Genomic DNA, 27,468 nt, shown 5'->3' with positions numbered 1-27,468 from the left:
GTTTCCAGTTGCCTGTTTTGAAACTGCTTCCCTTTATTTCCATTCATCCTAAATAATAGAAAGCTGTAGGATCTGATCATGTGCCTCCTCTTCTCTTCCAGTTAATTATTCTGTTCGTGAGAGGTAGTGTGTCACTAGAATATAGGACACTAGATTGACAATTAGGCCTAGTTTGTGTTCCTCACTGCACAGGCAGATGATGTGTTGTTGTGAACTACTTTGTCTCTCCCAGCTTTTTTCTTGCTTTGTGATATCTATTGGGATTAAGACAAAAGTTTTATTCCCAAGTCTTTGTACAGCATGGCAGAGAAAAAGTTTGATTTTTTGTGAGACTTTTGACAATTTTAAATTAGTGGTTCTCTTGATCAGAAATTCTTTTTTTGTTCCTCTGTCTCTGCTTTTTTAGAAGTTTTGAGATCTGGCTTTAATGTATGACTTTAAAAGCCATTCCAAAAATCAGTATTGCAAGACCAGTAATTATAATGTTACTGTTAGAATTTTTGAGTAGGTGGCAGTGAGGGTTTCACTCCCTAAGTTCTTGCTGCAAGGAGCAGGGTAAGCAGGGCCAGGACCTGTCTTCCAGGAAAATTATTTTCAGTATATGGTGGCAGTTCAAGGTGACATTGGGATTCTTTCCTGCCACACACACACACAGTTTCTACGTCAGGTACATCTTTCTTCTCCCCCATATCCCTGGAATACAGGATCAATAGCCTAAGACAAGCCTCCAATTCACCTGTTTTTCCTTATGATTCACTGACTCCTTACATGCCAACAGACATCTTCAGCACGGCGCTGGGAAGGAAGGGCAAAAAGCTGGAATAGGAAGAGCCAGCTTACCCCCTGGACCAAATGCCGGAGAGCTGCGCTGCCCGAGCTGGGGGGCAGCGGGGGCAAGGCAGGGTTTGGAGTGGGAAATGAAAGAGCTGGGGCGGGAGGAGGGATGTTCCCAGGCTCCAGAGCTTGAGAATCCCTACTGTGAGGTTGCTGGAGTAGCCCTGGGCACTGTTGGCCCAGCCTGAAACACAGTTTCCAAATGATTTCTGGATGTGGTTTGGGAGTTAACACAAATCAAGGGCCTGGGGACAGTAGGTAATTTGCTTGCAGTGATGGTGTTTGGGTGGGTGAGAGTTTAATGGTAGAGACCAGAAACCAATCCTAGTTGCATTTAATTTGTACAGATAAAGGCAGTGGGTCTAGGTATTGTTCTGTGTCTGCTTCTGATACTGTATATACTATACCAGCATCAGAACCTAATAGTTTTGAGGTTTTTTTAATGCCTTTTACTCAGTATGACTGTTAAAATGTCATTGGTGAAATCCGGAGTTAATTCTTTTCTTCAATTTTAAAATTGATTGGAGTTCAGGTATAGCACTACATTTGAAAAATTATAATAAAGTTCTGTCTGAATGACCTTGCCTGAAAATGAGACAGTGTGATAGTATTCCTGTTCTTACTGCATCCATGTAGGTACTAAATATAAATATTTTCATTCTGTTAGTAGTGTAACAGAGGAAAACTTGATACTAATTCACTCGTCTTGTATTTCTTGTAAACAGAACGTGCCTGTTTTGAATTCCTTGAACTTGAAAGTTCTACTGTGTGAACAGTGTCTAGAAAGATGTGAGTTGTGTCATAAAAATATTGTCATAAAAATAATAAGAATAACAGAATGATGTCTTCGGGTATCTCGTGATCTTCCTTCCGTGACAGTAAAATTTTACAGAGTCCTGTCACAGCTGTAGCTTTGTGAGGAAGATTCTGGGAAAAGGTGGTCTAGAATCTGCAAAAACTTCTAAGGTTATCCTCTATGAAAATATGGGGCTTGTATTACATCTATTTTTAAAAGAAAATATTCATTACCAAATTGTTCCTGAGACTTAGTAGCTGGTGTTATATGAAATTGCGTTTTGTAGGGAAGAGAGAAAAGAAAGGATTAGGACATTGTGGTTACTTGACTACTAAATGACCAGGCACATAGGGCCGGTTCTAGAGTACTTGTTCAGAGGTAGTTATTTACATGCACACACAGGGGGTTGTTAAAGAAACGCTGTGTCTGTAATTCAGATGGTGATTCTACCTGAAGAAACCAAGCAGCCACCAAATAAGTAAAGCTCCGAGGGCTTTCTAACTTACTTAGCATTCTTCAAAAGTTAATTTCAACAGCCAGTATTTTAGAATATCAGTATTTATGCTACATGTGTTTGAGACATCTCAAAGGGCATGGTGCTGGGGAGTGAATAACTACTGTGTTTACAGCAGCATGGTGCTGGGCAGTGAACAACTACTGTGCTTACAGCAGCACGCCAGCTTTGCTTTGCTTTTTTTTTTTTTTTTGTCAGTGCTCATAACAAGATAAAAGTAATTTTGGAATATTGATGGGGGGTAGAGGGGAAAGTTGTTGTCTTTGGTCAGAAAGAGGGAAACTGAAGCTTTCCTATGAGTAGGGACAGCTCAAACTTAGTGGGTCACTTTCCTTTTTGGACTGGGCAGAAGCTTTTTCTCCTTTTTTCTTCACCCCACAACTTTGGGAACATTCAAATTTGCATTCATACTCTATCGTTTAACTTATTTTCTACCTTTTGCAAAAAGACTTGAAACTTTTCTGTTTAATGCTGTAGCTATTTTCTTGCACTATGGAACTGCCAGTCCCGATTTCCACCACTTCATCAGCTTACAGAATTTGCTAGGTATGAGAGTGGTCGTGCTTGGAGCTGCTGGAGTTCAGATTCTGGTGGTTTCAGCCAATAATTGTATTTAACATCCAAAGCAGCTACAGTGGATCTTTTTTTTTTTTTTTTTTTATCCTTCTATTTAAATAAGGTCTTAATTCTCATTTTTTTTTTCTGAAAGAACTATGGCTTTGCACAATAAAATGCAGCATTTTTCTAACTTAAAAAAAGATCAAAACCTAAACCCCAACTAACTTCCCTGAATGCCTTCCCTAAATCCACACTAAAGTGCTCACTCATCCCCTGATCAGGTATCTGGTGAATTTCCTTTCTGTTTTAATTTTTGCCAGCATTTTTTTAGCACAGGGCAGGGGGGAAGAACTCAAACCTTGAACCATTGTCAGAAAGTTTGTGTTATTGTCTGACTTAATAAAACAATTAGTGGATAAAGGTTTTTCTCTCATTCTCATTTCACCATCACCTACCAGAAAAGAAGGACCCGTGCAAACTCTGATCGCATACTTGACATCCATGTTATAAATAGCCAGATTCCTTTTTACCCCTACTGAAATAGTTTACCTTTTTCCTGTTTGTTGATCTTAAATGCTCAGTTTCTTCTCCCTTCCATCCTTTGCTCCCTTCTTCCTCCCAAGTCTTCTGGCTTTCGTCCGTGCATGGACTTTCCAGTTGTACGTGTGAAGCACAAGCTAGAGCTGAGTGACACTCACACACACGCTTCATCCACGGCTGAGTTGTTTTGGTTATAACACCGATTCTGTTTTCTGTTCTCTAGAATGTTATGGAACAGTTCAATCCAGGACTGAGGAATTTGATAAATCTGGGGAAGAATTATGAAAAAGCTGTTAATGGTAAGTCTTCTGGGTGCTAACTTTAGAAAGAATGTTTCATTTTCATTTAAATATACATATTGGGTACGAGGGTTGTGTACAAGCTTAATTTCAAAGTTGAACTTTGGATGTGTTTAATTCAGGGGGAGGGAAGGAAACCAAACAAAAAGGTGCTAACACACAAATGTACGTACTTTCTCCCCTTTTGTGTGTTTTTGGGTGGGTTTTTTGTTGTTGTTTTTGACTGTCCTGCAGAAGTTGCATCCCAGCCACTCATGCACAGAGCTACCGCAAGATAAATTGAACATAAATTGTAAATAATCCACATTAGAATAGTAATATAAATGGGAAAAAAAAAAAGTTATGTAAATTAGATGTTCTCTTTTTGCCCCTGGCACTATCTTCCGAGGAGACTTCAGATTCTTAGATCTGTTCCGCTCACCCCTACACATCACTACCCGCGTCACCCTGCCAACAGAACTGCTTGCATGAGGAACAGTTGCAGGAGTGGAATAATTTTATTTTTTTTTTCTTATCCATACTAAATCTGATGGTATCTTTTTAATGGAGTCAAAATTGGAATGAATAAATCTGAATCTAAGGATTCAAAGGTCTCAAACTTTTTAAAATGGGATTGGTTGCTTCCATGCTGGACTTCACAGAGACTCTCTGAGACCGGGTCTCCGAGACCGGGCTCCAATTCCCAAAGCATACGTGGCAGGACCTGTTAGAGCCTGCTCCGTCTCACCTCCGCAGACCTGTTGAGCTGCTTGATACCATATTAAAGCAATATAAAATCCCTCTCATTTTGCCTCCTTCAAGTCTGTGGCATATCTTTCCCCTACATGTAATCGAGTCCTCTGAGAAATGGGATACTGCAGAGGCAGTGCATAGCCAAATAGACCTTGAAATCTCTCTTCGTGCAAATGTTAGACCAGGCTTGAGAAAAAAGATAAACCCAAGGCCTACTGGAGATGAAAACAGGGAAATGTTGACTTATTTGCAGCAGTAATGCCTAACCTAATGGATTAACACTGTGGTTACCTAGTACCTAACCTTAGGGATTATAAATAGTACCAGAAGTAATAATGTGTTTTCATGTTTGGCTGAAAGATTTTTATTCTGGTTTCTGACGGTTCTGCTTTTCATATACTTTACTGTTGATACTTACATTGTGCTTCTTCTCTTTTAATTCAATTTGTCGTCAGTGACTCAGAATATAACTGTGCACAGCAACACTGGAGAGGCTGAGAGGTATTGTGTTTGAGCTAGTTTGCCTTTGAAGAGTGGCTGATAAAGCATGTCTAGCATGAATGCTTAATTTCAAATGAATAAATGTTTACAGTCTTGCAACAACTGTTGAGAAACTACATTAAAATCATCCTTGGGCTCTCATAAATTGCTAATCTTTTCTCCGTAAGTTCTGAGTGGTATAAATAGGTCTGTAAAAGGAGTAAATACTCCGTGACTAAACAAATCCTTTGCAGCTTTCCAAACAAGTCAGAGTAGGCTGACAAAGAACATAAAACTTACAAGAACTTCTGATAGATTTATAATGTATTTGTATACATCTTGAGGATAAAAGGTCAAAACTCCTTTTCCGCAGCAGTTACTAGCCATAGCGTTGGTGAAGAAACTATACGAGTGGAGATCCTGCTTTAGCTTGATTAGCACAGGAGAAATCACACGTTTTCTTCCTTTTTTTAGTGCCTGTATTAGGATAAAAGATTGAGTTGGGGCTATCTTGAGAAAACGTTGATGTTGGAATGGCATAAAATGTTTGTGTGCGGGTGACATCCTGCTCCGGGGGCAGCACCGGGAGAATTGCGCTGTTGAGAACGTTTGAGTGTCCAGCACCCGTGAGACCCAGCTTAGACAGAAATTACTCTTCTCTAGTGCAGAAGACCTCAGGAAGGTCTTCTGAGCCTCAGGAAGACCCTTTGTTTCGTTTGGAAGAATTTCAGGCTTCTCAGTGAACACAGTGTTAGGTAACCAAAGATGTCACCTTTGCTAGTAAAAACTATAAAATGCAGACATAAAATACAGTAACTGGCAATTATATTCCTCTCAGAAAAAACTATTCTAAAGTCAACGGTGAGAGTCTGCTTGGCTTCTGCATCAGGTTAAAAATGCACTACTTAAACTATGAAGACTTACTTCAAAAAGTATTTTTCACTGCCCTTTGCAACAAAAACTTGCCAGTTTGTCCCTGTTTCTTTTCTTTGAGGTGTGCAGGTCAGTTCTAGGTACCGTGAAGACTCGAGGCAGCCACCGCCTGGTGTGCATCCACTACAGACATCATTTTTTTCTCACTGCTGGCTCCCCCCAGTCTGAATCTTGACGTTTCCCTGTTCATTCCAGCAAAACTGGCTTTGCTCTTTAAATCAGCTGTAACCAGGAAATGATTAACTGAGAATAACTGAAAGTTCAGTGATGTATTTTCAGTTTTACAGGAACCAATAAAATCTTGAATTGAAGTATAAACAATAAAAGGGGGGGAACTGTCCTGGGGGAAAAAAGATAAACATCCAGGTATTAACTAGGGTCTGTCTCTTTGGTCAGGAACGTTAAACCTTCAGGTTTCTTCTTAAACTGTACAAGCATCTTGTGCCTGAGGTTTTTATGGCTTGGGATACAGATTTCTCTGCCATCCTGAATTCAGTGATGAAGATGAAAGTAGCACTTTCCTGGAGTGTCAGAATAACTGTCTGCAGAACTTGTGTGTATCCATGCTCATTTTCCACGTCTGTCCAAGAAACCAGAGAACTTCCAACGTTTAAGCTTACTAAGTTGCTGAACAATGTAATTCATAATAATCTCAGGAACGCTGATGGTATGTTGAAAATTGAGAAAAGAATGCCAAATGGGTTCTCTCCATACCCTGAGCATCATCTCTCAGAGACTTAATTTTTGAAGTTTTAGCATTTAAGGCCTAAAATTTCCTTGAAGTGGAAAGGTTGATGTTTTTACTTAGGATCATCAGATTTCAATGTATTGTTTTGACCAGAAATCATATTTGTCATTGCAGCGTATGGTGGCTGTAGAGTGTTATCCATAAGGGTAACTTTTAGGAGTGGCTGTCGGATGTATAGAACCTTTCACATTTCACTTTTCTTTCATATATATCACAGCTGGCAAACTGTGTTTCATCGTTTAAAATTTGGGATTGTGTTTTGCTTTTTTCCAACAGTTTTATCTCTAGCAAGGAGGTTTGTAATGTCCTGAGCAGTGGCTTACAGCTAAGCCTGCCCACTGGGTGCCTGTTGCTCCTGGATATGCAGGAAAGTTGGACCTAAATCACAGGCTGAGACTTCACTCGTATTCTCTGGCTCTAACATGCTCTGGGCAATCCTGCTTCGGCAGGGGAGTTGGACTAGATGATCTTTATGGTCCCTTCCAACTCTAAAAAATTCAGTGAAATTCAGTGTCCTCTCTTTGTCACCAGGTTCACAAAGTGGCAGGTGGCACAGGGACTTGTGTCACTTTCTCTGATAGCAGGTTTCCTTATTGAGATGTACCCCTCTCCTGCTATGTGCCCTGGATTACAAATTTCATAGGATCATGGATTAATGAAAATGGAAAATACTTTGGGGGTTTTTGTAACACCTATTTTCTCTTCTCCTCCTTCCCCCAAGCTATGGTAGTGGCTGGAAGAGCATATTATGATAGCCTTGCGAAGATTGGGGATATATCAGCTGATTCACCAGTTTCTAAAGAATTAGGTAAGTGAAATATCTTTTTTTTTTTTTTTAATTCCTTCAAAATATAAACTTTATTTTTGTTTTCCTGCTGGCAGTTCGCAGAACTAATATGAAGTAGAGAAGAACTGGGAAAAGTGTGTTTTACCCTTAAGTAACGCATAGACGGAAGGGATTAGATTCCCTTAAGGTTAATTATTTCTCAAGACGCTTATAATGTTTTGACAAAATTACCTTTTTTTACTTTTGTGAATATATTTCTGCCTGTGTATTCAAAAGCACATATTTTTTTAAGTTCACATAATTTTATAATAAATAAATATGGAAAAATACGTAGCTTGAGTTTTAGTACAGAAATAAATGCTTAAATTTACCTGCAACAGAGTATCGGTATGAGGAGTCCTAGTGTTCGACAGCAATGCTAAACTAAAACAATTTTCTGGGTGAGTTCCGTTGTGAAGAGTTTAGCTCTACTTCGCTATTTTTGATGAAGTATATAACTACAAGTTCTCAGCTGCATTATCTTTATTTTCTAGTTGAGCTTTTGAAAGAGAAGCTGTAGAGTCAAAGATGTAGTACACTTACATTAATGTAAAAATAACCCAAGTTCTGTGCTTTCCTGAAAATAATTTCTGAATTTATGGAAGCCCATCGCCTGCACTGAGCTCTGTCTGCTTTGGCTCACGTTGAAATGACACCGCTCAGTCTACAACAGTGAACTTGTCATCCCAGTTTCTGTACCGTTTCTAACAGAAGATTCTGACAGCGCTACAAAAAAAAAGCAGGAACTATACTGTAAAAGAGAAAACGTTTGTTTAAAGCCTTCATTTGCTTTTTTGACAAAAATAACTTGATAAAGTATCTGTCTCTGAACTTTTGGTTATGGGCAATGTAGGACTCTTTCGGTGACGTAACGTGCATCTGCTCCTGTAACTCAGTGTGTTAATTCTGCTGATGAAAAAGGATGGGTTTAGTAAATGTGTTCTTAATGATTCTGCCGAAGCAGAATTGAGGAGAAGGACTCCTGACCGGCGGCCGCGGGTTTCCATGTGCCTGTGAGCATGTTTGTGCTGTTGTGGAGCCGGCTGTGCGGGAGCGTTCCCGGCGGGCAGGGGAGGCTGGGAGCGGCGGAACAGCAAACACTGGAGAGCAAACAGTCCGGGCAGGCGTGCTGTGTTTGCTCTGCCGGCTGCACAGACACCGGGCTGCTGCTTTCACACCACAGCACAGCAGCGTCAGGAAGTTAGAAGTAATAGCCATGCAGAGTCCTATAAAAGTATCAACAGATGCATAATTAAAACTTTTGCAGTCAAACGGTTGGTCAAATGCGTGGAAGTAATCTATTTCTTGAACTTCGTATGACTGTGGGATATTGTCTGCTTGTTTGCAAATACTGTCATTGGGTAGTCTCGAGCTGAATTCTGAGAGTAACTTTTTCCCTATTTCTGGGGACAATACAGAATTGTGATTGAAAATATGTTTTTGTTTAACTATGAATTCTGTTACTGCAGAAAAACCTTTTCTTCGTAAGCAAAAGAGCAAGTCTGGATTTCTTCCAGCACACTCTCCGATAGAATACTAAATTTAGAGATAAGGAAAGTCAATGAACATTGGAAAAGGCAGGATAATGTGGTTTGGAGTCTGAGAGACATCATTTGCATTTTCTTGAGAAAGTCTTAACAGTTCTGAAGCTGGGTTATAACACTGAGCTATTTAGCAAAGAAACATGATACGGCCCAGATGTCTCTATAATTATCTTTGCTAAAAAACAAATAATTTACTGCACCTTCTAGTATTTTTAAAACATTAAAATGCATGCTGAGCAGTATCGGATGTGTAAGGATCGATGGAGCTTTGCTGTGATCTGCTCCTTTGTGGGTCCTGTTAACCCCCGTGGAGTTACTGCAGGCTCAAACCCACTGCGGAATTCTCTTCTGTGAGTTCCTTTAGACTTGCCAAAGGACATGTTATTGGCCAGTAACAGCTCTATCGTGCATAATACTTGTGTTATCTTTGCCAAAAAAGAGGTCAGTAGTCATCAGATAACTCTGTGATACGCCTGAGAACTGCTTTGCTGGAATGCATCTGGAGCATGGAGAGGGCTGGCACACTTCTGTTCCGAGAGCAGCGCTCTAAAGGGGACTGGCAAAGCAGCGGAGAGGAGCAGCTTCCATAATCTTATGTGGGCCTTTGTCTGTATCCAGGTCTGATGTTTGGAATATTTCTGTAACTTTTTACTTTTCCCGTGTTTGAAATTGTATTTAAGGCCTCTTCCCGTATCCTGTATCAACTGAAATCAATAGCCACATTCCCACAGATGTCAGTAGGAAATCATAATATTTTTAATATTTGAGACACTATCCTGGGTTTTCCCAATGAATTGGATAAACCAACAATGACCAAGTGCTAAAGCATTTTGGAATGCTTTAATATTTGAGCACAAATTGAAGTACTGTGGTCTGCATTTCCAGTGCTTAGGTCTATGGACAACCAGAAAATGTTAATGTTTTTATTTGAGTAATAAAAAATTGCAACATCCAGAGTAAATATTTAAAGTAATACTTGAAACTAATCTGTTTAAAAACAAACAAGTTATTCCCGCCCCCCTAGCCCTAACCCTTCCCAGTTAGACCACAATTAGGATGATTGACCTACGGATAGCAAGATTTTATAGAAGTCAGAAATCCACGGTGCTGTTTTTTTACCTCATCGTGTACTCTACAGCAGAAATGAAGGGACAGCATATCTGCTAATTAATTATTTTTGACTCATCTAAAGTGTACGTGCCTTTTCCATTAGCTTTGTGTTTCACATCAGCCACTAAGTAGGTTTTGGCTGTAAAAGAAGGTGTCAGGAGAAGGTTCTCCCTTTCTTCGATAGTGAGCGTATCGAGCTGTAACTTTTGCAGATACAGTTCATATTAAAATCAATTTTCTGAATAATGAACAGGGAAATGAGGCAGGAACTGAGGTTTTAGGGCTTTTCTCTAGCAACTTCAGCTTTAGTAGTGGCAGATGAAAAATAATGTATTATTCTAATTAAGTTGTGTTGTATTAAACTTCTTACACTTAATTACAAAAGGACTACAAGGCTCAAATGGCTAAAACACAATATTCTGTACAATTTCTGGAGAGTCTTTACTGGAATATTGCACTGAGTCATTTTACAGTTCAAACCCAAACCTGCTGGGTGACCTAGAGCATATTTACTGCCAAGTGTGATGTAAAGATTTCTATCAAAAACACAGTCAGTCTTTCCTTCTCGTAAGGAAACGCAGAACGTGGTTTTCCTGTAAAACAGATACCAGCCCCTGGCAGGGCAGAAACAGAAGTGGAAAAGAAATAGGGAAGGAAGTTTTGGAAGTAGAGGGTAAAATGCTTAGAGGGCAGGGAAGAAGTGGGGCAAAAAATCAAGTAAAAAATGCCAGAAAGTGCTTACTTCTGTCGAATGAGATTGGAGCAGAAGAGGGTAACGAGAATGAAACTGAAGTCTGGATATTCCAGCTGATTCAGGGCTTTTGTACTAAGTACCTCTATCTTTCAAGTCTGGTTGAAGCTCTTGGAATTATTTTAATACAGAATAACTTAATATGAGGAAGTTGAGGAAGCAGAATAACACACTGCGTTCAGAATGCAGTCCCTGTGAATAAGGGATAAGTTGATTTAGGTCAACATTCTTTCTAATTTTTTATTTCCCTAAATTTCTAAACTTGCAGTCCCTCAGACTTGGCTACGGGCATTTAGGAACATAACCTGAATTTCTGTAGTTCAGGTTATTCTGCAATATGTTATTTGCATGTCTTCCTTTCATAGGCACTGTTTGGAAATCCCACTGGGAAGAAAAGATAGGAGACAAGAAACTGCACGTTTAAAAATGTTAAGATTTCATACTGTTCAAATCTCAGCATGCCACATAGCACAATGAAACTTGGTGTTTCAGTAATGCACTAAACATAATTTCCCATAGATACTGTACCACTGATAGAGCATTGAAATAGTAACTTTCATGGTCTGTTGCTCATCTTCGTCTTGCCCAAAATAGGGGTCTATGAGGCTCTGTCTTACCGATTTTTAATGTTATGATTTTAATAAACTCTCTCTTCTAGTGACAGGCTGCCTTTGCAGCCCTCACTTGCTCAAGGAGCGAGGGAGTTCTTTCCTGCTCCCTCATTGACTGTTACTTCTCGGATCTTCCCACTCTCCAGCACCTGCGGTTACTGGAACTGCAGTTCAGTTATTATATTGGGTTGTAAATTCCGATTAGTCTGTTGTGTGGCAACGGTATCTACAGCAGTCACCCGCAATTTAGATCATGAGCCTGTACCTAGAGCTCGTTGCTCAAGAACTGAAAGTGTAAACTATTCCTTGCTCATCCAACTGGAAAAAGCCAAATTGCAAGAATAATGTTATGTTGCATGGTCTTGACCAGTGGAACTAAATTGCAGAAGTCCAGCAGGTTAAAAGGAGAATCAGAGGAGATGAAATCTCTTCCCTACTCTAACCAATACTGATAATTTATTTAAAGATTACTCTGTGCTTTAGGCTTTTGTTTATTTATTTATTCTTAGTCTCATTCTGTCGCAACTTATCTGGAAACAGGTATGCAAAAGCTTATGCTCATCTACGTGCTGAAATGTAAGAATTTGGAAAAACTTGGGTTCTTTTCAGGAGAAATTTTCTGGTTAAAACCCACTACGGGTAATGCAGAGAAACAAGCATTGCACTGGGATTGCGGTGTCGTGAGAGTCTCATTGCAGGTTTTGGGGGTTTTTCTCCCCGCCTCTCCCTGTCTTGTGACTCCAGTATTTGAACGTATTCACAAAATGCACTTTGTTCGTAAAGTGGTGTGATTTTAAAGGTCTCCCACTTTTTCACGGTGTGTTGAGTACAAAATCTGAGTTGTGCAGGGATCCCGTGACACAGGAGCGATGTGGTGCCGCAGGAACTGTGACAGGGATGGCTGGGGCAGGGCTTCTCTAGACGAATTTCTTGGCGAGCCCTGTGCTTCTCTGCCGTCGGGCACACGGCTAGTTATTGGGGTAACTGCATCTCAGTTTGGGGGCCCAGGCCGATAAACCATCGGCCAGGTAAGAGGAGGAGGTACTGGTTAGTGAAGGGGCCTGCACGTTTCCCAGCGTTAGTGTTTCTCATGAATCCCTAGGAGTAAGCTAGAGGGTTTGAGCTCGAGTAACATCTAACGGGGTCACTGAGATCCTTCAGTAACTGTGTTCTAGGGGTCTTTTTAAAGCAAAATTAACAATTAACAATCTGATAATAATGTAAATTTAATTTATTAAAAATCTATTAATTTATATATAAATTTAAATTTTAATTATTTAATAAATAATAAATTTTTATAAATTTATTAATTTATATATAAATTTAATGTAATTACTAGTGATGAAGTTCAATCTGTAGAGAGTCCTATCTGATTTTTCCAGTGATAACCACTTCATTTTACACTTGCAACTAAGAGAACCCCTGTGGACTTTTCTCTCTCTTGTGGTTTCTACGTGCAGAAACGAGAGACTTTCTGCATCAGAAACTGAGCTTTAAGTGGCCAAGTTGTATAGAAAAATTTTTGGAACTGATTTGGAAAATTCTTGTTTTGCTAAAAAGAACATACCTCCTTGCTGAAAAATTTCTCCTCGGACTGTAATTTAAGGCAATAACATCTTTTTAAAGCGCAATCTTGCAAGTATTTGTCATTCAAAGCTGTCTATTTCCTTCCTGATCACTAAGCAAAGTTGTCCCGTGAGCAGGTACGTTCCAGAGCCACAGCTCCGTTGCCCCACAGCACCAAGTGTCACTCTCCTCACGGAGAGGCCAGGCAGGAAAAGAGAAGATTCCGTGTCTAGGATCAATGTAGCCACTTGCACTTCAATGAAAAGGAATAAAAAGGGGGGGCGAGTTGTTGGCTCACTGCAGCTGGTCAGTTGGCTCACACTGACCTGGTGGAATCCTGTTTCCTTGTGTCAGGAAGATGACACCAGCACCTCCCCTTCACCCGCGTGGTTCAACTGGAGAGATCCCTCACCTCCTCCCGTCTCATGGCCGCGGTGCCCTCGCTTCTCTCTTGTGTCTGTTCTGCGTTAGGAGCAGGCTCAGTTGGAGAGAAGGGCTTGCTTTGGGTGTGCTTTTCTTATTTTTTTTTTTTTTTTTGGACACTGCTATAGACTGGGAAACTCGATGGCAGTTCCAAACTGCTCTAGTGAAAGTTGCAGTGATTCCTTGGATTTTATTGAATACCATGTAACACTTATAAAATATTTATCCTCTCTAGTACTGGACACCCGTAAAGAACTTCAGTTCTTGCTGTTCAGCATGATTTGTTTGTTGCAGTCCTGCTGAAACCCCTGGATTAGCTCAGCTGTGTGATCTCCCCTCGCTAACCAAGAAACCAGCAGGGCTCCCCCCGGCAAGCCCAGGCCGGTGCCTGGTCGTAGCTTGTCCTTGGCCATTGCCCGGGTGAGGATTACGAGCTCTAGTTCAACACTGCTGCAGCTCAGGTATGAACAGCTATTGTATATACGGCTTTCCAGGCACTACCAAACACCCGTCTCTGACATACGTACCTTGATGTATTGTGGTTTCGTATGTTTGGGTGAAAACTAAATGCCTGCAGCAACCTTCCTGTGTGTTAGCAATGGAGGAACAGGTGGAAAAACAAGCTTGCCATTTTTCATGCATTATTTATGTGGCATACGCTTTTCCTTTTTTTTAACATTAAAATTTAGTTACTATGCTTACCGATCATCTGAAACAAGACGAGTGTTTCATGTTAGTTAACACCTGTTCAATGATATAGCAGCTTGAAAAAAATTCAGAGATTAGAATTTTTTTTGACTAAGATCAAAACACCTCGGGAGAGAAAGGGGAGTTAGACCAGCAGACTGAACTTTGCTAAAACTGTAACAAACTCACGTTCCTCTTTCAAATATCATGTAAGCTAATATTTTGATTCTGTTTAAAACTGTAAAATAGGAACATCACACCAAGAACAAACTCAGAGTAACTGGAAATTGTAATGGCCTTGATAATCTCTTCGGTATTCACTCTTGTAAAGTCTTATGTGGGAATAGCTCATTTATGAGCAGTTCATTGCCCGCTTCATAGCATGTAGGGCATGGTATGAATCTTGTAGTACTTCTTAAAATCACTTGTGTCAACCTGAAAGAATTCGGCATTAATTTTAGTCTAAGTAAAGTACATTTAAAAGCAAGTTGATCCTTTGGTTTAACTCTCTGTTTGAAGGTGCTGCTTCGGGGCACTACATCTAGCGTGTATAGTGGGCTCTTTTATTCTCTGAAATCTCTTCTCCTTTCCTCCAGTGTAGGTTTGAATCTTTTTCTATTCTTCCCCTTCACCTCCTGCAGTCACCTTCAAAAAATGGCATCGAATGGTCATGTGTCAATGCCATTTTGTAAAATGAGCTGCAGAGATTTACTCCTTGCTTCCTATTTCCTGTTCGTTCATGCAGTAAGGGAAGGCAGACTTGACCTAGTCCTGTTGATTTATGTGCATATTAGTATTAATTCTACAGATTGTGGGGGTGTTTAAGTATTCTGGACAAATTGTATTAGAAGCAAAGTACAGGTAGAGCTTGGGAAGCTTCATATTACTCTCTGCTTTTTTTAGGATTTTGTTCTTTCAGATTGAATTCCAGTAAGGCTTTTTGCCACCTTTAAAGCATCTGTTGCACAATTAAATCCTTCTGCAATAAATCCTTCCTATGAAAGAATGATAAATCTAACCCATTTGAGGCTTAGTTTTGTTTTGTTCAATCATACTTATTTGTTATACTGCGTTCCTTTGGAACATGCTATTTTACTACCTTTCAGGGGCTACTGGCTTCAAAGGACTTTGTTTCTAACTTTCCCTTGCCATAAACGCCTTCCCTCTGGGCAGAGAAGGGGACCTGGGCAGAAACGGCATCCCGTAACGCACTGGAGCTGTGCTGGCTGCACGGGCGGCTCTGACTCAGCCTCTCGCTCTCTCGATTAATGTAAATAATTCTGTGGTTTCATCTCTAAGACGTGGAGTTACCAGACCTGCCCTGAATGCAAAATAGGCCAACAGGAGATAAACCAGTGATATAGTTAAGCACTTTATCCGTTCCCAAACACCTAAGTGAAGAGCCTTGACATTTTTCAAGAGCAACCTTCTCTAAATAAAACAATATTGAAGTATATTTTAAGTAAGGTGATGCAATTAATACTTTCATTGATTCTAATATAGCTATTTAGTCTTTTAAAAGTTTTAAGTGATTTTGTTGGTAGCTGATAATATTTGATTGAGTTCCATTGTTGTTTCTAACTTGAACTAAGGCTTCTCGTTGTAAGAACAGTCAGCGTGAGCTGAACAGATCCGTGACCAGTTGGGTCACCCAGCACGAGCGGCAGCTGCAGTAAGTGCTGCAGAAGTTGTGTGTCTGCCCTTACACAGGGTATTTCTGTTAGAAATTGCTCTCCTTGGCTTCCGTCTGCTGCGGAGACAGTCTTTTAAGGACATCTTTTCGCTGGTGAGATGCTGTGTGTGGAGAAATCACTGGCACACACTTGGCGTTAGTGATTTTTATTTTATTATCTTCTTTTTTGGTAACAAAACCAACAGCATTAATGGAATTCTAGTCTGTCTTATTTTCTCAATAGAAAATACACTTTCTCAATAGAAAATATACAACCAACAACTGTGGTTAAGGCTAAAAATATTCCACAAATTCGTGAAGTTTCATCTTAAAAGATCTTTCTACCTGTGCATTGAACCTGTTTGAAACTAAAATAAATTTACGATGCAAGCTGGCATTACTGTTCCTGGTGGTATTTCAGATTATAGCCGTGTTACACAGCATGGTTCCAGGAACCAGACGAGAAATGTTGGTTCTGTTGTTAAGTTCTTGAATGTATTTGAGATGTTCCCCCAAAATCCCTATCTGAAAGAGGTTGTTTCTTCCCTTCCCTGTAGTGCAGTATCAGGTAATAGCAACACAACAGAACGAGTATCTGTAAACGTTTACAGCTGCGCTTTTGTTTTCTAAAACAACTGTAGGGATATTTAACATACCTCTGCTCTTCTAGTCACAAAGATTTCAGGGTGTGAGGGAATGGAAAGCAGAAAAAAGTAGCTTTGAAAGGCAAGTATTTTAATAGTTATGTTTATCACCAAGGTGGGTGGTTTTGGTTTATTAATTCATTGCATAATATGATGCCTACAAGTGGCTGAAGTTTCCGGTGCCTGCCCCAGACTGGACACGGGGTGTGTTTTCCTCGCTCCGCTCGTGCCAGTACCTTCCCTGGGTTTGGGGTTTGCCAGTGGATGGTGATACGGGTAATGTTGGGTTATGGTGTACTATGAGCTCTCGTATATAAAACCTGATCCTGAGCAGCTGTAATATGTAGCAAAATATTCTTAGTTGATGTGAGAAATACATGTTTGTCTTCACTTTTAAGTAGTTTTCTGAACCTCTCTCTGAGATGAACAATTACTGAACATTAGAGCTTGGCCTCGGGTTATGCTGTTATTAATTCAGAGTAACCTATTGTCTTTATTAGAGCTATTCTATAATTAACCATTGTAATTAAAATCAAAATAGTATATTGAAGTTGCTCAATTTCCATTCCACTTGGACACTCTTACATGTCGGCCAGGGGTGGTTTTGCCTTTCCTGAATTAGTGTCTCCTTGTGTAAATCTTATTTGGGAGGGCCATCAAAATGTGGCTAACCCATTATCTTAAACTGGCAATAAAAAGACATGGGATGTGTTCACTGTAAAAATGTTCTGTATTTATTAAAAGTGCAGAATCTGACCTATAATTTAAATGATAATTTAAATCTTAATAAGTCAGAATGTGCCTACTGTGGGTCCTTTTCAAAATGTTGATTCAAAACATGAAAGAGGAGGTGAAATGGGAGAGGCAGTACATAGAGTGCTGTGGATCACTGGTGCCAGCCAGGAGGTTCCAGCACCAAAGGGCTTTTGCCTGATGCCCGGAGCACAGGGAGCCTCCGCTTGAGAGAAAAGGAAAATGCAATTAGAGGTACAGTCACTGAGAGCTAAAAATACTGTTTAAAAGTGTTCTAGAACACTCTAAACTCATGAAATAATCCAGCACAAACCATTTGGAAGGAAGTGTCGTCTTCCCAGTTCTCTTCGTTTCAGGACACCTTTTGCCACTACTCTTTGCAATAAAGGTGAACCCCCCTGTTTCTGACCCAGCGTTTGGGGCCGAAGGCTGCCCTCACTCCTGGTGCTGGGCCGGGCAGAAAACACCCTCCTCCCAGCTCAGGGTTTCCGTCCTTGGGCCGGGTGAGAGGGGGGCTTATGGCTGGGGAAGGGCGAGCGCGGGGCGAGGGGTGCTGCGGGGCATTCAGTGCTGGCCCGTGCGGGGTCTCCGTCGGTGCCCCCCGGCGTTAGTGCCGCGCTGGCAGCAGGTCCCCGAACAGGCTTCCTACAGATCCATCCGAAAAACAACACAAATCTACAAGGGCAGTAATTCCAAGGGCACTTTTGACACTCTACTTCCCAAACAGCTTTCTAGTCTGCATATTTAAAACCAAACAGATTTGTAACTTGATTTGTATTTCTTGATTTCTCTTCTCCTAATTACTTGTAGCTACGCTTTTTAAGTTGCAGTTATATGTTTACAAACTCTTCTAATTTTAAAAGCCTGTTACAGCCTAAAAATGTATCTTTTCAGTTGATTTTGGTGGAACAGAAACCCGTGGACTGAAGTGCCTTCACTTCTGCAGCCTTAAAATAACAAGGTGCTTACTCACGGCCCTGACTCTAGGTGTTTATTTAACTACATTGTAGTTACTGTTCTGTTGCCTCTGAGCAACTAATTCCTATAGCTCCGCTCACTCCTCCTCCTATTTCTATTTCTGGAGCCACCAGAAACTTTAAGAACAAAAAAGCACAGTTCTGTAGGCTGTACAGGAGTCCGAAAAACAATATATGTATTAATAAAAAAATAAATAGCCCCTCTCTGTCTCTCCCCCATTGACCATCCCGAGCAGGAATTCCTTTTCCTTGCTGCTGAAGAGGTTGACTGTTCCCATTGTGTTCCGATTCCTCCCTCCAGGCTGTTGTGCGCAGAGCCGCAGAGGTGGGGATGGGGCACGGGAGGGATTCCTGGAAAGTCAGGAGATGGGTGTTTTTCCTCCTGAACCGCCTCATGTTCCCCCATGAGCAGTAACACAGACACGCATTTGACATGATCTAGTTAAAGATCTGCTGTGTCATGTTGCCTCACAGGACAGGAGATGCGGTTCCCGTTCCAAGGAAACTAAAACACTGAGATGTGGTAGCTCGAGGTGACAGCTGAGGAGGGAGACAGGCGACGGTGCCAACCAGGGCGCTAAGGGAAGGCACCAAATCACTGCATGTGCTATGGGGAGACGGGCTTTGGTGGCTGGGGAGATGCTGAGAAAGGAGGAGATGAGAAGGATCTCATGAAAAGCCCTGTCATTCATTTTATTTAACCAAATTTTCTAATGCTCTGCACCTTTTGGGAGCTTTGGTGTGACCTGCAGGATGTGAAGGATCGTTACAGGGCAAGTCTCTGCTGACTAACTCAGGAGGGGTTCTCAAAGAACAGGGATGGTAGAAAACCACATTTGCAGAGCAGCATCTTGAACAGTTCATGCATCCTTTTCTTTTCCCCTTGGAAAAAGGGAACTGAGAATTGTGTCAGGTACCAAACAGGAGGGGACACAGGGCGGTCCCGTGCAGCGACTGCGGGTGACAGGGAGTGGGAGTTGTGTGGGGGGCTGTCAGGGCCGTCTGTGCCCAGGGCAGCACCGGTGGGGTCTAACACTGCGGGCACCCGTGTGGCAGCCACTTCTCGGTGGGGTGACGGTGCAGCTGGCTGCAGAGGAGCTGGATTACGGAAGAGGTGAACCAGCCATGGGACTGACCTGCGGTTCCTGCCGTGGCAGTGGCGTGACAGGGAAACACACCTCCGGATGGGACAGTTTGCGAATCTGATTGTGGCCCCGGCACTTCTCAGCTTTTGTAAAGGCTCCTGGCTGAGAGCTGGAGCTGTCTCGGGGCTGGGTTTGGGTGAAGCCAGGCTGGGCACATCAGGACACTTCCTGCTCCTCTCCTGGCAAACTGGGCTGGCGGGAGGTGTCCCTGCCCAGGGCACGGGGCTGGAACCGGGTGGGCTTTAAGGTCCCTTCCAACCCAAACCCTTCCGTGCTTCTCGGCAGTGTGTTGCAATCGCCCAGAGCAGCCTGGCACAAACGTGATGTGTCGGTGCCAGCGCAGAGTGGGGAGGGGGGATGATGTGGCCGGCTGTGTCCCCGGCAGGGTGATGTGTCTGGCTGTGTCCCCGGCAGATGATGTGTCTGGCTGTATCCCGGGCGGGGTGATGTGGCTGCCGGCAGGGCAGGACCGCGGCAGGCACGGCTTACGTTGGTTTGCACATGGAACCGCACCCAAGGACTGGGGTGTTTTTCCTCTCTACCCTCCTAAAGCAAAACGACACAGTCCAGCTTTTGACGCTGGCGGCTGAAGCACACTGTGTGACTGTGCTGGAGACAGCGAGCTCACGGGGTGTGTTTAGGAGCTGTTGATGCCGAGAAATCTGCTGCTTGGCTGTTGGTTAGTGCTGTACCATCGGGCTGTAAGCGCCGATAAAAGAGTATGGGAAATTAATCAGCACACGTATCCCATCTGGTTTAGTGTGACTGGGACTGGGTGTGAAAGGTTACTGTCGTAACTCTGAAGGTACAGTCAGTTAATAAACATTAACGTTTAATTTTCGGGCTACAAACTGGACAGCAGCTACTTGGATAGTAACAAAGATCTCTAGTTCTTGTGTGCTATTCTCTACTTGGCAAGAAAAGCGATTGTTACTAAATCACTCTGGGCTATTCTGGAGAGAAGGAAGTATTTATTTTGTCTGGCACTCCGTGTCCCTTTTGCATAATAATGTGTGATTAATTATTCTTATATCACTTTTGAGCTTCTTGGTTTGTCTGTGGCCAGATTAGTTATTCATTCAAACTGCTGTGATAAGCAACAGCAAGAAATTTCCTGTCCCTCTGAAATGCATTCTAGTTAATAAATCTGTTAGTTAAATATTTTTCCCTACTGCTCTGTGTTAACTAACTTCAGAACTCCATGAAAGAAACAAACACGGTTGTGTTTATCAACAGGCCAAGTTCTCATTGAAATTTCAAGAACACACAAGAAACTTAATGACAGTCTAGAGGAGAGTGTAAGTTAAACAATTTCTTTTTTAATTTATTTAGCTTTTGAAATCATAAATTACTTGTGCCAATTTTTAATAACCCTTCATTTGCTTTTAAAGTTCAAAAAATTTCATAAGGAAATTATATCTGAACTGGAGAAGAAAACAGACCTGGATGTAAAATATATGACTGTGAGTACATTCATTTCTGAAAGTCATATTTTATTGATCTAGTCCCAGTCAGAGAATTTTTCAGAAACTGTTCCCTAACAATTAATCAATATGTTAGAACTGAGTTTTAGATAAATAACCATGGCAAAAATGTTCATGCTTATTTTGAGTTAAAAGGGGAACCACTGCATGACTTAATCACATTTTAAACTAAAGCTGAGAGAGGCAATTTCCGAACTCGTTCGATGTGTATCGGCGCCATCTCACAGGTCACGGTAACAAGGGTCAGTCCCTGCCCAGCTCCGGGGCTGCCAGCGTTACCAGGTGTGGGAAATGCTTTCTTTGCAGGCAACTTTAAAGAGGTACCAAACTGAACACAGAAGCAAATTAGACTCATTAGAGAAGTCTCAGGCGGAGCTGAAGAAAATCAGAAGGAAAAGCCAAGGAGCCCGCAATGTACTGAAATATGAGCACAAAGAAATGGAGGTCAGTGGGTTGTCTCCTTTGTTTCTTTCTGTGTATGAGAACTGCTCAACAGAGAACGTTCAGCTATTGCAGGTCACATCCAGGTCTGGTTTAAAACTTGATTTCTGAAGCTTCCCACAATTTTTGAACATGCAGTTATTAGTTAATGCACTTAACTCCTCTCTGAGTTGGTTGGCAACAGTTAAACTCAACAATTTCAAATAACGTGGATTTTTGGTTCCTTAGAGTTGGTTTCTATGAAACGCACCCCCAGAGCAGGTGTTCCTGTTGAATCAAGCTCTGACTGCGCTGCTGTTCCTGTTCAGGCTCCTGCTCCTCTTTCTCGGTTTCACCCCTTGACCACTACTTGATTTTTATTTATTTTTTTTAATACCTCTGTAGCTACACCTTTATGCAGAGGTTTGCACAGGGAGTCAGCTGTGCCGTGCAAATTCAGTAGTAATTTGCTATAAATTAACTTTCCAAAGTAGGCACATGCCAACTCCTGTTACCCCTCATTATTACCGTTCCTACTGCTCTTAAGCCAGCATCGCCATCCTGAGGCCAAAGAAGAAATGGCAAGACAGGAGGAGAAACCATTTTAAATACTAAGTCATGTTCTGGTTGTCGTGGAGCTCTCAAAAAATACTTGCCGTTGATATTTTTATCTGCACAATAACTTTATTTTGTAGTAGCTTATATATCTTTTCTTTATATTTTTCTATTTTAATTTTCAAATAAAGCCTTGTTTACACAAGGTAAACATAAATAGTACTAGCACCTCTTTCTTCCTACCTGTCTTTTCATCGGCATTCATAACAGTTTGGGTTTTTTAAGGTGTGGGACTGAGAATTCGAGGGTCAGCATCTAATCACAGTTTAGCCATGAATCCTCATAACCTCAGACAAATCTAGTTTAGTCTTTTTAGTAACTCATTTTCCCCTCTCGAAGAAGGAGTAGAGATTCATCGTAGTTCTGTGAGAGTAAATGTAACTGCGATGGAGCAGGTGAAGGTAATTAGTGTAATTAGAACACCTGTGGCCTTACACCTGCTCAGTACAGTTGCTGCTTTGGTGCCATATTCTTACTTACTGCAGCATTTTATTTGGAGGCTAAAAGACTCTTCCCTGTTTGGCCTCACTTCCCCGCACCCCCTGAACAGCTCATCAGCTGCCTGGAATGAGGTACACCTTTCCCGATGGGAGCCGGGGGGGGGGCAGGTGTGTGTGAAGAGACAAAGACTGGAAGCAGAGCTGCCCCCCGCCACCCCCCTGCCACGCCACAAGCTTTTCTGGGGCTTTTGGAGTTTGCTTTGGGAATTGGACATAGTATCAAGTGGAACTCGGAGACTGTGATTTATTTTTTTCCTTAGTATTTGGAAACGGTGAGCTCTCGCCAGAGCGACATCCAGAGATTTATCGCAGAAGGCTGCAGGGAAGCTCTCCTTGAAGAGAAGAGGAGGTTCTGCTTCCTGGTGGACAAGCACTGCAGCTTCACCCAGCACATGCACTTCTACCACGTCCAGGTCAGTGGTGCTGGGGTGAACAAACGGAATCCAATCCCATGGGAGCTGGGGAGCGTCTCCTGCAGTCGGTAGCTCAGACTGCGTCGGCAGCGCCCGGGACACGCTGCAGCCCGGGGAGCGCTGTCAGCAGTTCACAGTGTTTGCAGTGCGATATTCCCTTACGTGGATCGTAGCAACGATAAAGGGTTACTGGGACCTTTTAAAAATCACATATTAAGGAAAAAAAGTATGGACCGATCTGGCATTTCCAGTGTCTGATCCTGAAAAAGGACAGTCTCTTCCTACAACATATTATTTGTTTCAAAGAGCTATTACTTATGAACATCACTGAAAAGACTTCCATTTTGCTGGTGTTCTCACTTCGGTATAATGAAAATTAACAAATAGGTCTGTGCAATTTTATGACAAAGCGTGTCTCTGACAAGTGCCTGTTACACTCGGCTGCAGTGTGCGGACTTCCTGAAATCCAAGCTGCCTGGGTGGCAGGAAATCTGCAGTGATGCCACCAAAGTGCCTGAGAAAGTCCGAATGATGATCGAGGAGATAAGGACACCTGGTTCCACGCCGCAGCCGTCACCCATGATAGAGAGAAACACCACGGTACGTTGGACCTCGGTGGCTGTTATTTTTTATTTTCTTTCCTTGTTTCCTTTTTCCCGTCATGATTCTTATTAGCATATTAGAGTACAGAATCTAAATTCTACCTATTGGTTATGTCGTATCACCATTAGTTGTTGAATTTCTAAATGATAGTAGTAAACTTCTAAAAAGAACCTGGAGATCACCTAGGTGTAACTGTGCTATTTGTGGAAAAAAAGAGCTATCACAGCATTCCCACTAACAAACATTTATCAAGGGACAGAAGCCTCTTACAAACTATTCTATCAGTAATTTCACAGGAACATGAGGACTTTCTGGTGGCTCTAGATACGTATCATTTGGGAATACTTAAGCATTGCTTTCTAGAATTGAATGTCGCAAATAGGTTGTGGCTGTCTCCTCGGTGTTGTGATACTGTTGTTGTTGTGACTCCAGATTGGAAACGATTTTTATCCTCACTATGAAAACGCATCAAAGGTGCCCCCTGCTCCTGCGGGGAGGGCGTACACCAGCCCCCTCGTCGATATGTTCAACAACCCTGCGGCGGCTCCAAAGACCTCTTCTGAAAAGCTGAGTAGCTCAGAAGGTGAGTGTGGCTTTGCTGCAAACTGGGTACGTGTAAATGACACTGTAGTGTTCACAATTATCTCAGGACTCCGGGACTGCCGTGATAAGGTGGGTCCCAGGAGGTAGAGGGGTGCAGAGAATGGTCTTTACAAAGCGTTTACGTAAGTTACCGAACAGGAGAAATAGGTGTTACAAGAGAAAGGCTGCCTGCAGTAAAACACGGGTCAGGATGGGTAGATCCTACTTTAGTCACTTCCCGTGTGTCCCCGATTAACCCAGCGTAACTGCTCCTATGACTTCAGTCTTATCAGAGGACACATTCTGTAATTTTGACGCATCGGGGGAATTATTTCGGTGCTCACAAATGAACATGGACTGCTTTTACGGCTGGCTCTGGTGTCCTTGAGGACATGTGGCATCAGGGAAGAATGGACACAGGAGGAAATGAGCACAGGCCTGGTGTTCTTTCCTGACACGGAAAACCTATTAAGACTTTTCTAAGTTTCTGATGTATTGGTTTTTTCACTTTCTGTGCTATAGAGGAGGAAGGGAAAGAACTATGGCTGGATCACAACATAGGAAATGCAGAACTCTTCAATGTGATAATGGCAATTCCAGCATTTCTTCCTTAAAAATGCATTTACAACATATTGTACTGGTCAAATAACACAATTTAGACATGTCCTTTAAGTTGTCTTCCGGTCAACATCTGGTGTCTGCAAAGCGCCCCGTACCCGCAGCTCTGGGAGCTGAGCACTGGGCACATCTGGAAATGGAATCTTGGCCTTTACACACAGTTACCTCTTTTTGAATGGAAAATTTTCAAAGGTCTGTTCCGGCTGTGAACATTCAGCGTTTCTCATGCCAAAAGAGGAAAGAAGTAGCAGGTTAAAACTCACTTAGTTTTTATGTCTGTTGATTCATCCTTATTGTGATGGGGGTGTATGTGAATGCACCTGCTAGTTAAGAGCTTCATGGTGGTAAGAACCACGGGCAGATAACTGTGGTGTGTAAGTGGAATCAAAGCAGCACAAAGTCTCAGAGCTTGGTTTGTGCTTGAGTATTTTTATCTACTTTTTTTTTCCCATTAGACCACTAATTGTATTTAATTTTGTTAGTCTGTGGCTAATTTTGCTTCTTTTGCTGTTTTTCTTTTTTTGACAGAGAATTCAGATGATGCCAGTTTAGCGCGTTCAACTTCTGTTGCGACAGGACTAAACATAATGAAAAGGCAAAAAGTAAAGACAATATTCCCCCATACTGCGGGAAGTAACAAGACGCTGCTCAGCTTTGCACAGGGGGATGTCATCACACTGCTGGTGGCGGAGGAGAAGGATGGCTGGCTTTACGGGGAGCATGACTCCACTAAAGTGTGAGACAATCAATGTATTACCCAGTTTGAACATGCAGGAGGAAGGATTTTGCTGGCAGACACCAGTCCGTGGTTCTCTGCCTGTTTGCTGGCTGTCACTGGGCGGGAGCTGGGCTCTGTGAAGACGAATCATGGCCCTTTCTGTAGGGACATTCTGAACACTAATTTGGTATCATCAGAAATGGGGTCTCTCAAAGTTAAATCTCAGTTCACTGAGTCTACTGGTTTGTCCTCTGCTGTCTTTTGAAAGATCTCTCCAGTTCTATAGACTATAAATTGAAAAACCTTTCCCATTACAGAAAAGGATGGTTTCCATCGTCGTACACCAGACCACTAGAAGAACCAGCAGAAGAAAAGGCCTTTGTCCCAGTGCCAAGGTAACATTTTGGGTGGGACTTGCAGAAATGCCCAAACATTCTCTAACATTTATTAAAAATGTTATTTTTGTGCTCATGTTGTTATTCAGTATAACACATACAGTAAATACTTTCTAACAGTCTGCAGTGTGGCCCCGTGGTTACGTTAACATCATCTAAGGGTTGCACAATGACCCAGGGACTAACTTCACCCCAACTTTACCATTTAGAGTCCCACTGACTTCAATTAATTGTAGGCCTTTATTAACTTTCAGCTCGTGCTCTTTTGTGCTTTCCTGGAGCTAAAGATAAGTGAGAGAGATGTATTACAAGAACTGGAATTGTTATTTCTGGGTTCTGTCTTGCAGCCCTGCACCGATCCGAAGTGTTAGTTCTGTAAATCTTGTGGAAAAGGGTGATGTTGTCCTCCCACCGCCCGACTATCTGGGGTCTGTACAAACAGATAAAAGAATGGAGCCTTCCAAAGGTGCTGCTGTTAAAACACCAACCGACAGACCAGAAAACACAGGCCCGGTGAGTAACCGATACCACGAACCCAAACGTTCTGCCCTGCTTCTCTCCCCCTGCTTCACTGAGCTCCTAACCGAGGCCCTGGAACGTTCCACCTTAGAACGTTCTACCTTAGGATGTTCTACCTTGATGCAGCTGCCTTTAGGGCAGCCTGGGCTTTGGCATTTCATCCATCTGTGGTATCAGGAAGGGAGAACTGGTCAGGTATGTAACGCAGGGTAGGAGGGGAGTTACTCTGCGTGGCAAACTTTGCAGGACTGGAATCTGTGAAACGTGGAATTCGCACAGAAAGTAGCTCAGATCCAGCATCTTCAGTGACTTTAGAGCCGTAGTGGGACAGGGATTGAAAGCAGCAGAAACTCTGTCAGGAATGCTTTGCACAACCCCATGGAAGTTAGTGTTGGGTTTGTGGATGTCGCTGAGGGACAGGAATAACAAGAAATAAGATCTAAATGTGAGTGTTCAGCCACTTTTAAATGAAATAGCTGGCAACTTGTAAAATGATTATGAAGCCAAGCATCTGTATTTTGACACGTTTGTGGGTTTCATTTTGGCCAACAAAGTAGCGAGCCTTAACCGTTCTGTAATGCCAGCCTGAGACACTGGGTCACTTACTCCGTGCTGGCTGTTGGCACCCACGGGCTCAAGTAGTCCTTCCAGTGCAATGATGTTCCCAGGTAAAAGACGCGTCGGCTGCGGGAGCTGCCGGGCGAGCAGGACAGCCCCCGCGCTGCCCTCTGACACAGAGCTTTAGAGCACTGCGTCTGCTCCATCAGCTCCCTGTCACTGCAGCGTGCTCTTTACTTGCCTTACACTGTTTTGTTTGTTCCCCGGCATTAGTTCAGGGGTTTAGGAATAAACGTAAGGCTTGTGGAGGAAGATTCTTGTTGAGCTGCAAAAGCAGGAGGAACAGCAGAGCGTCGAGCTGACAGACTAGGACAGAACTGTAATCGGAACAGCCAGAACGGAAACTTCTCGCCTCTGAGGAGTGGGAAACAAATACATCTTTCTGGGGATTCTAGATTTCCACAGGGAAAGCAAGATAAAAAAATAAATAAATTAGGAATTCGGGAGTATAAAATAATGACCACTGTTGTCGAGGTGCCCGGTAACTCACAGCAGCTCCCTTTTTCCTGTGACCCCATGATTCTTCTTACCTGTTCCCACACAAGGTCAGGCAGAGAACCGTGACGGTGGCACAGCCACCTTTTGGGTCAGCTCAGCTGGACAGGCTGAGACACCCCCTCAGCAGAGTGGGGCAAACTGGGGCTACACAAACCAGTCTGTTCAGAGCCTACACTTAGACAGGGCGGTCTCATGCCAATGAAACACCAGCAACAGCCACGCACAACTGTTCCTCCTGTTGTATGGCTCCCTACAAACAATGTAGATGGTGTACAGCAACTCTTTCTTCCTTCTTTCACTCCCCACCGCTACTCACCAGTCACAGGTGATACCTGAACTTGT

General features: G+C 42.4%; 1 protein-coding gene across 1 annotated transcript in view; it reads left to right on the top strand.

Moving 5' to 3' along the window:
- Nucleotides 1-27,468, top strand: part of BAIAP2L1 (BAR/IMD domain containing adaptor protein 2 like 1) — a 34,107-nt gene that overhangs the window by 4,703 nt on the left and 1,936 nt on the right. The window contains exons 2-12 of the mRNA XM_074158328.1: nt 3,466-3,541; nt 7,156-7,242; nt 20,380-20,441; nt 20,535-20,606; nt 20,934-21,071; nt 22,423-22,575; nt 23,023-23,175; nt 23,611-23,761; nt 24,907-25,114; nt 25,414-25,491; nt 25,839-26,004. Coding sequence (XP_074014429.1) covers nt 3,466-3,541; nt 7,156-7,242; nt 20,380-20,441; nt 20,535-20,606; nt 20,934-21,071; nt 22,423-22,575; nt 23,023-23,175; nt 23,611-23,761; nt 24,907-25,114; nt 25,414-25,491; nt 25,839-26,004 — 1,344 coding nt within the window. The remainder of the gene's footprint in view (nt 1-3,465; nt 3,542-7,155; nt 7,243-20,379; nt 20,442-20,534; nt 20,607-20,933; nt 21,072-22,422; nt 22,576-23,022; nt 23,176-23,610; nt 23,762-24,906; nt 25,115-25,413; nt 25,492-25,838; nt 26,005-27,468) is intronic.

The sequence above is a fragment of the Numenius arquata genome, chromosome 14 (genome assembly GCF_964106895.1).
Source record: "Numenius arquata chromosome 14, bNumArq3.hap1.1, whole genome shotgun sequence".
In the NCBI taxonomy this organism is placed as follows: Eukaryota; Metazoa; Chordata; class Aves; order Charadriiformes; family Scolopacidae; genus Numenius; species Numenius arquata.
This window is presented reverse-complemented; position numbering and strand designations above follow the sequence as displayed.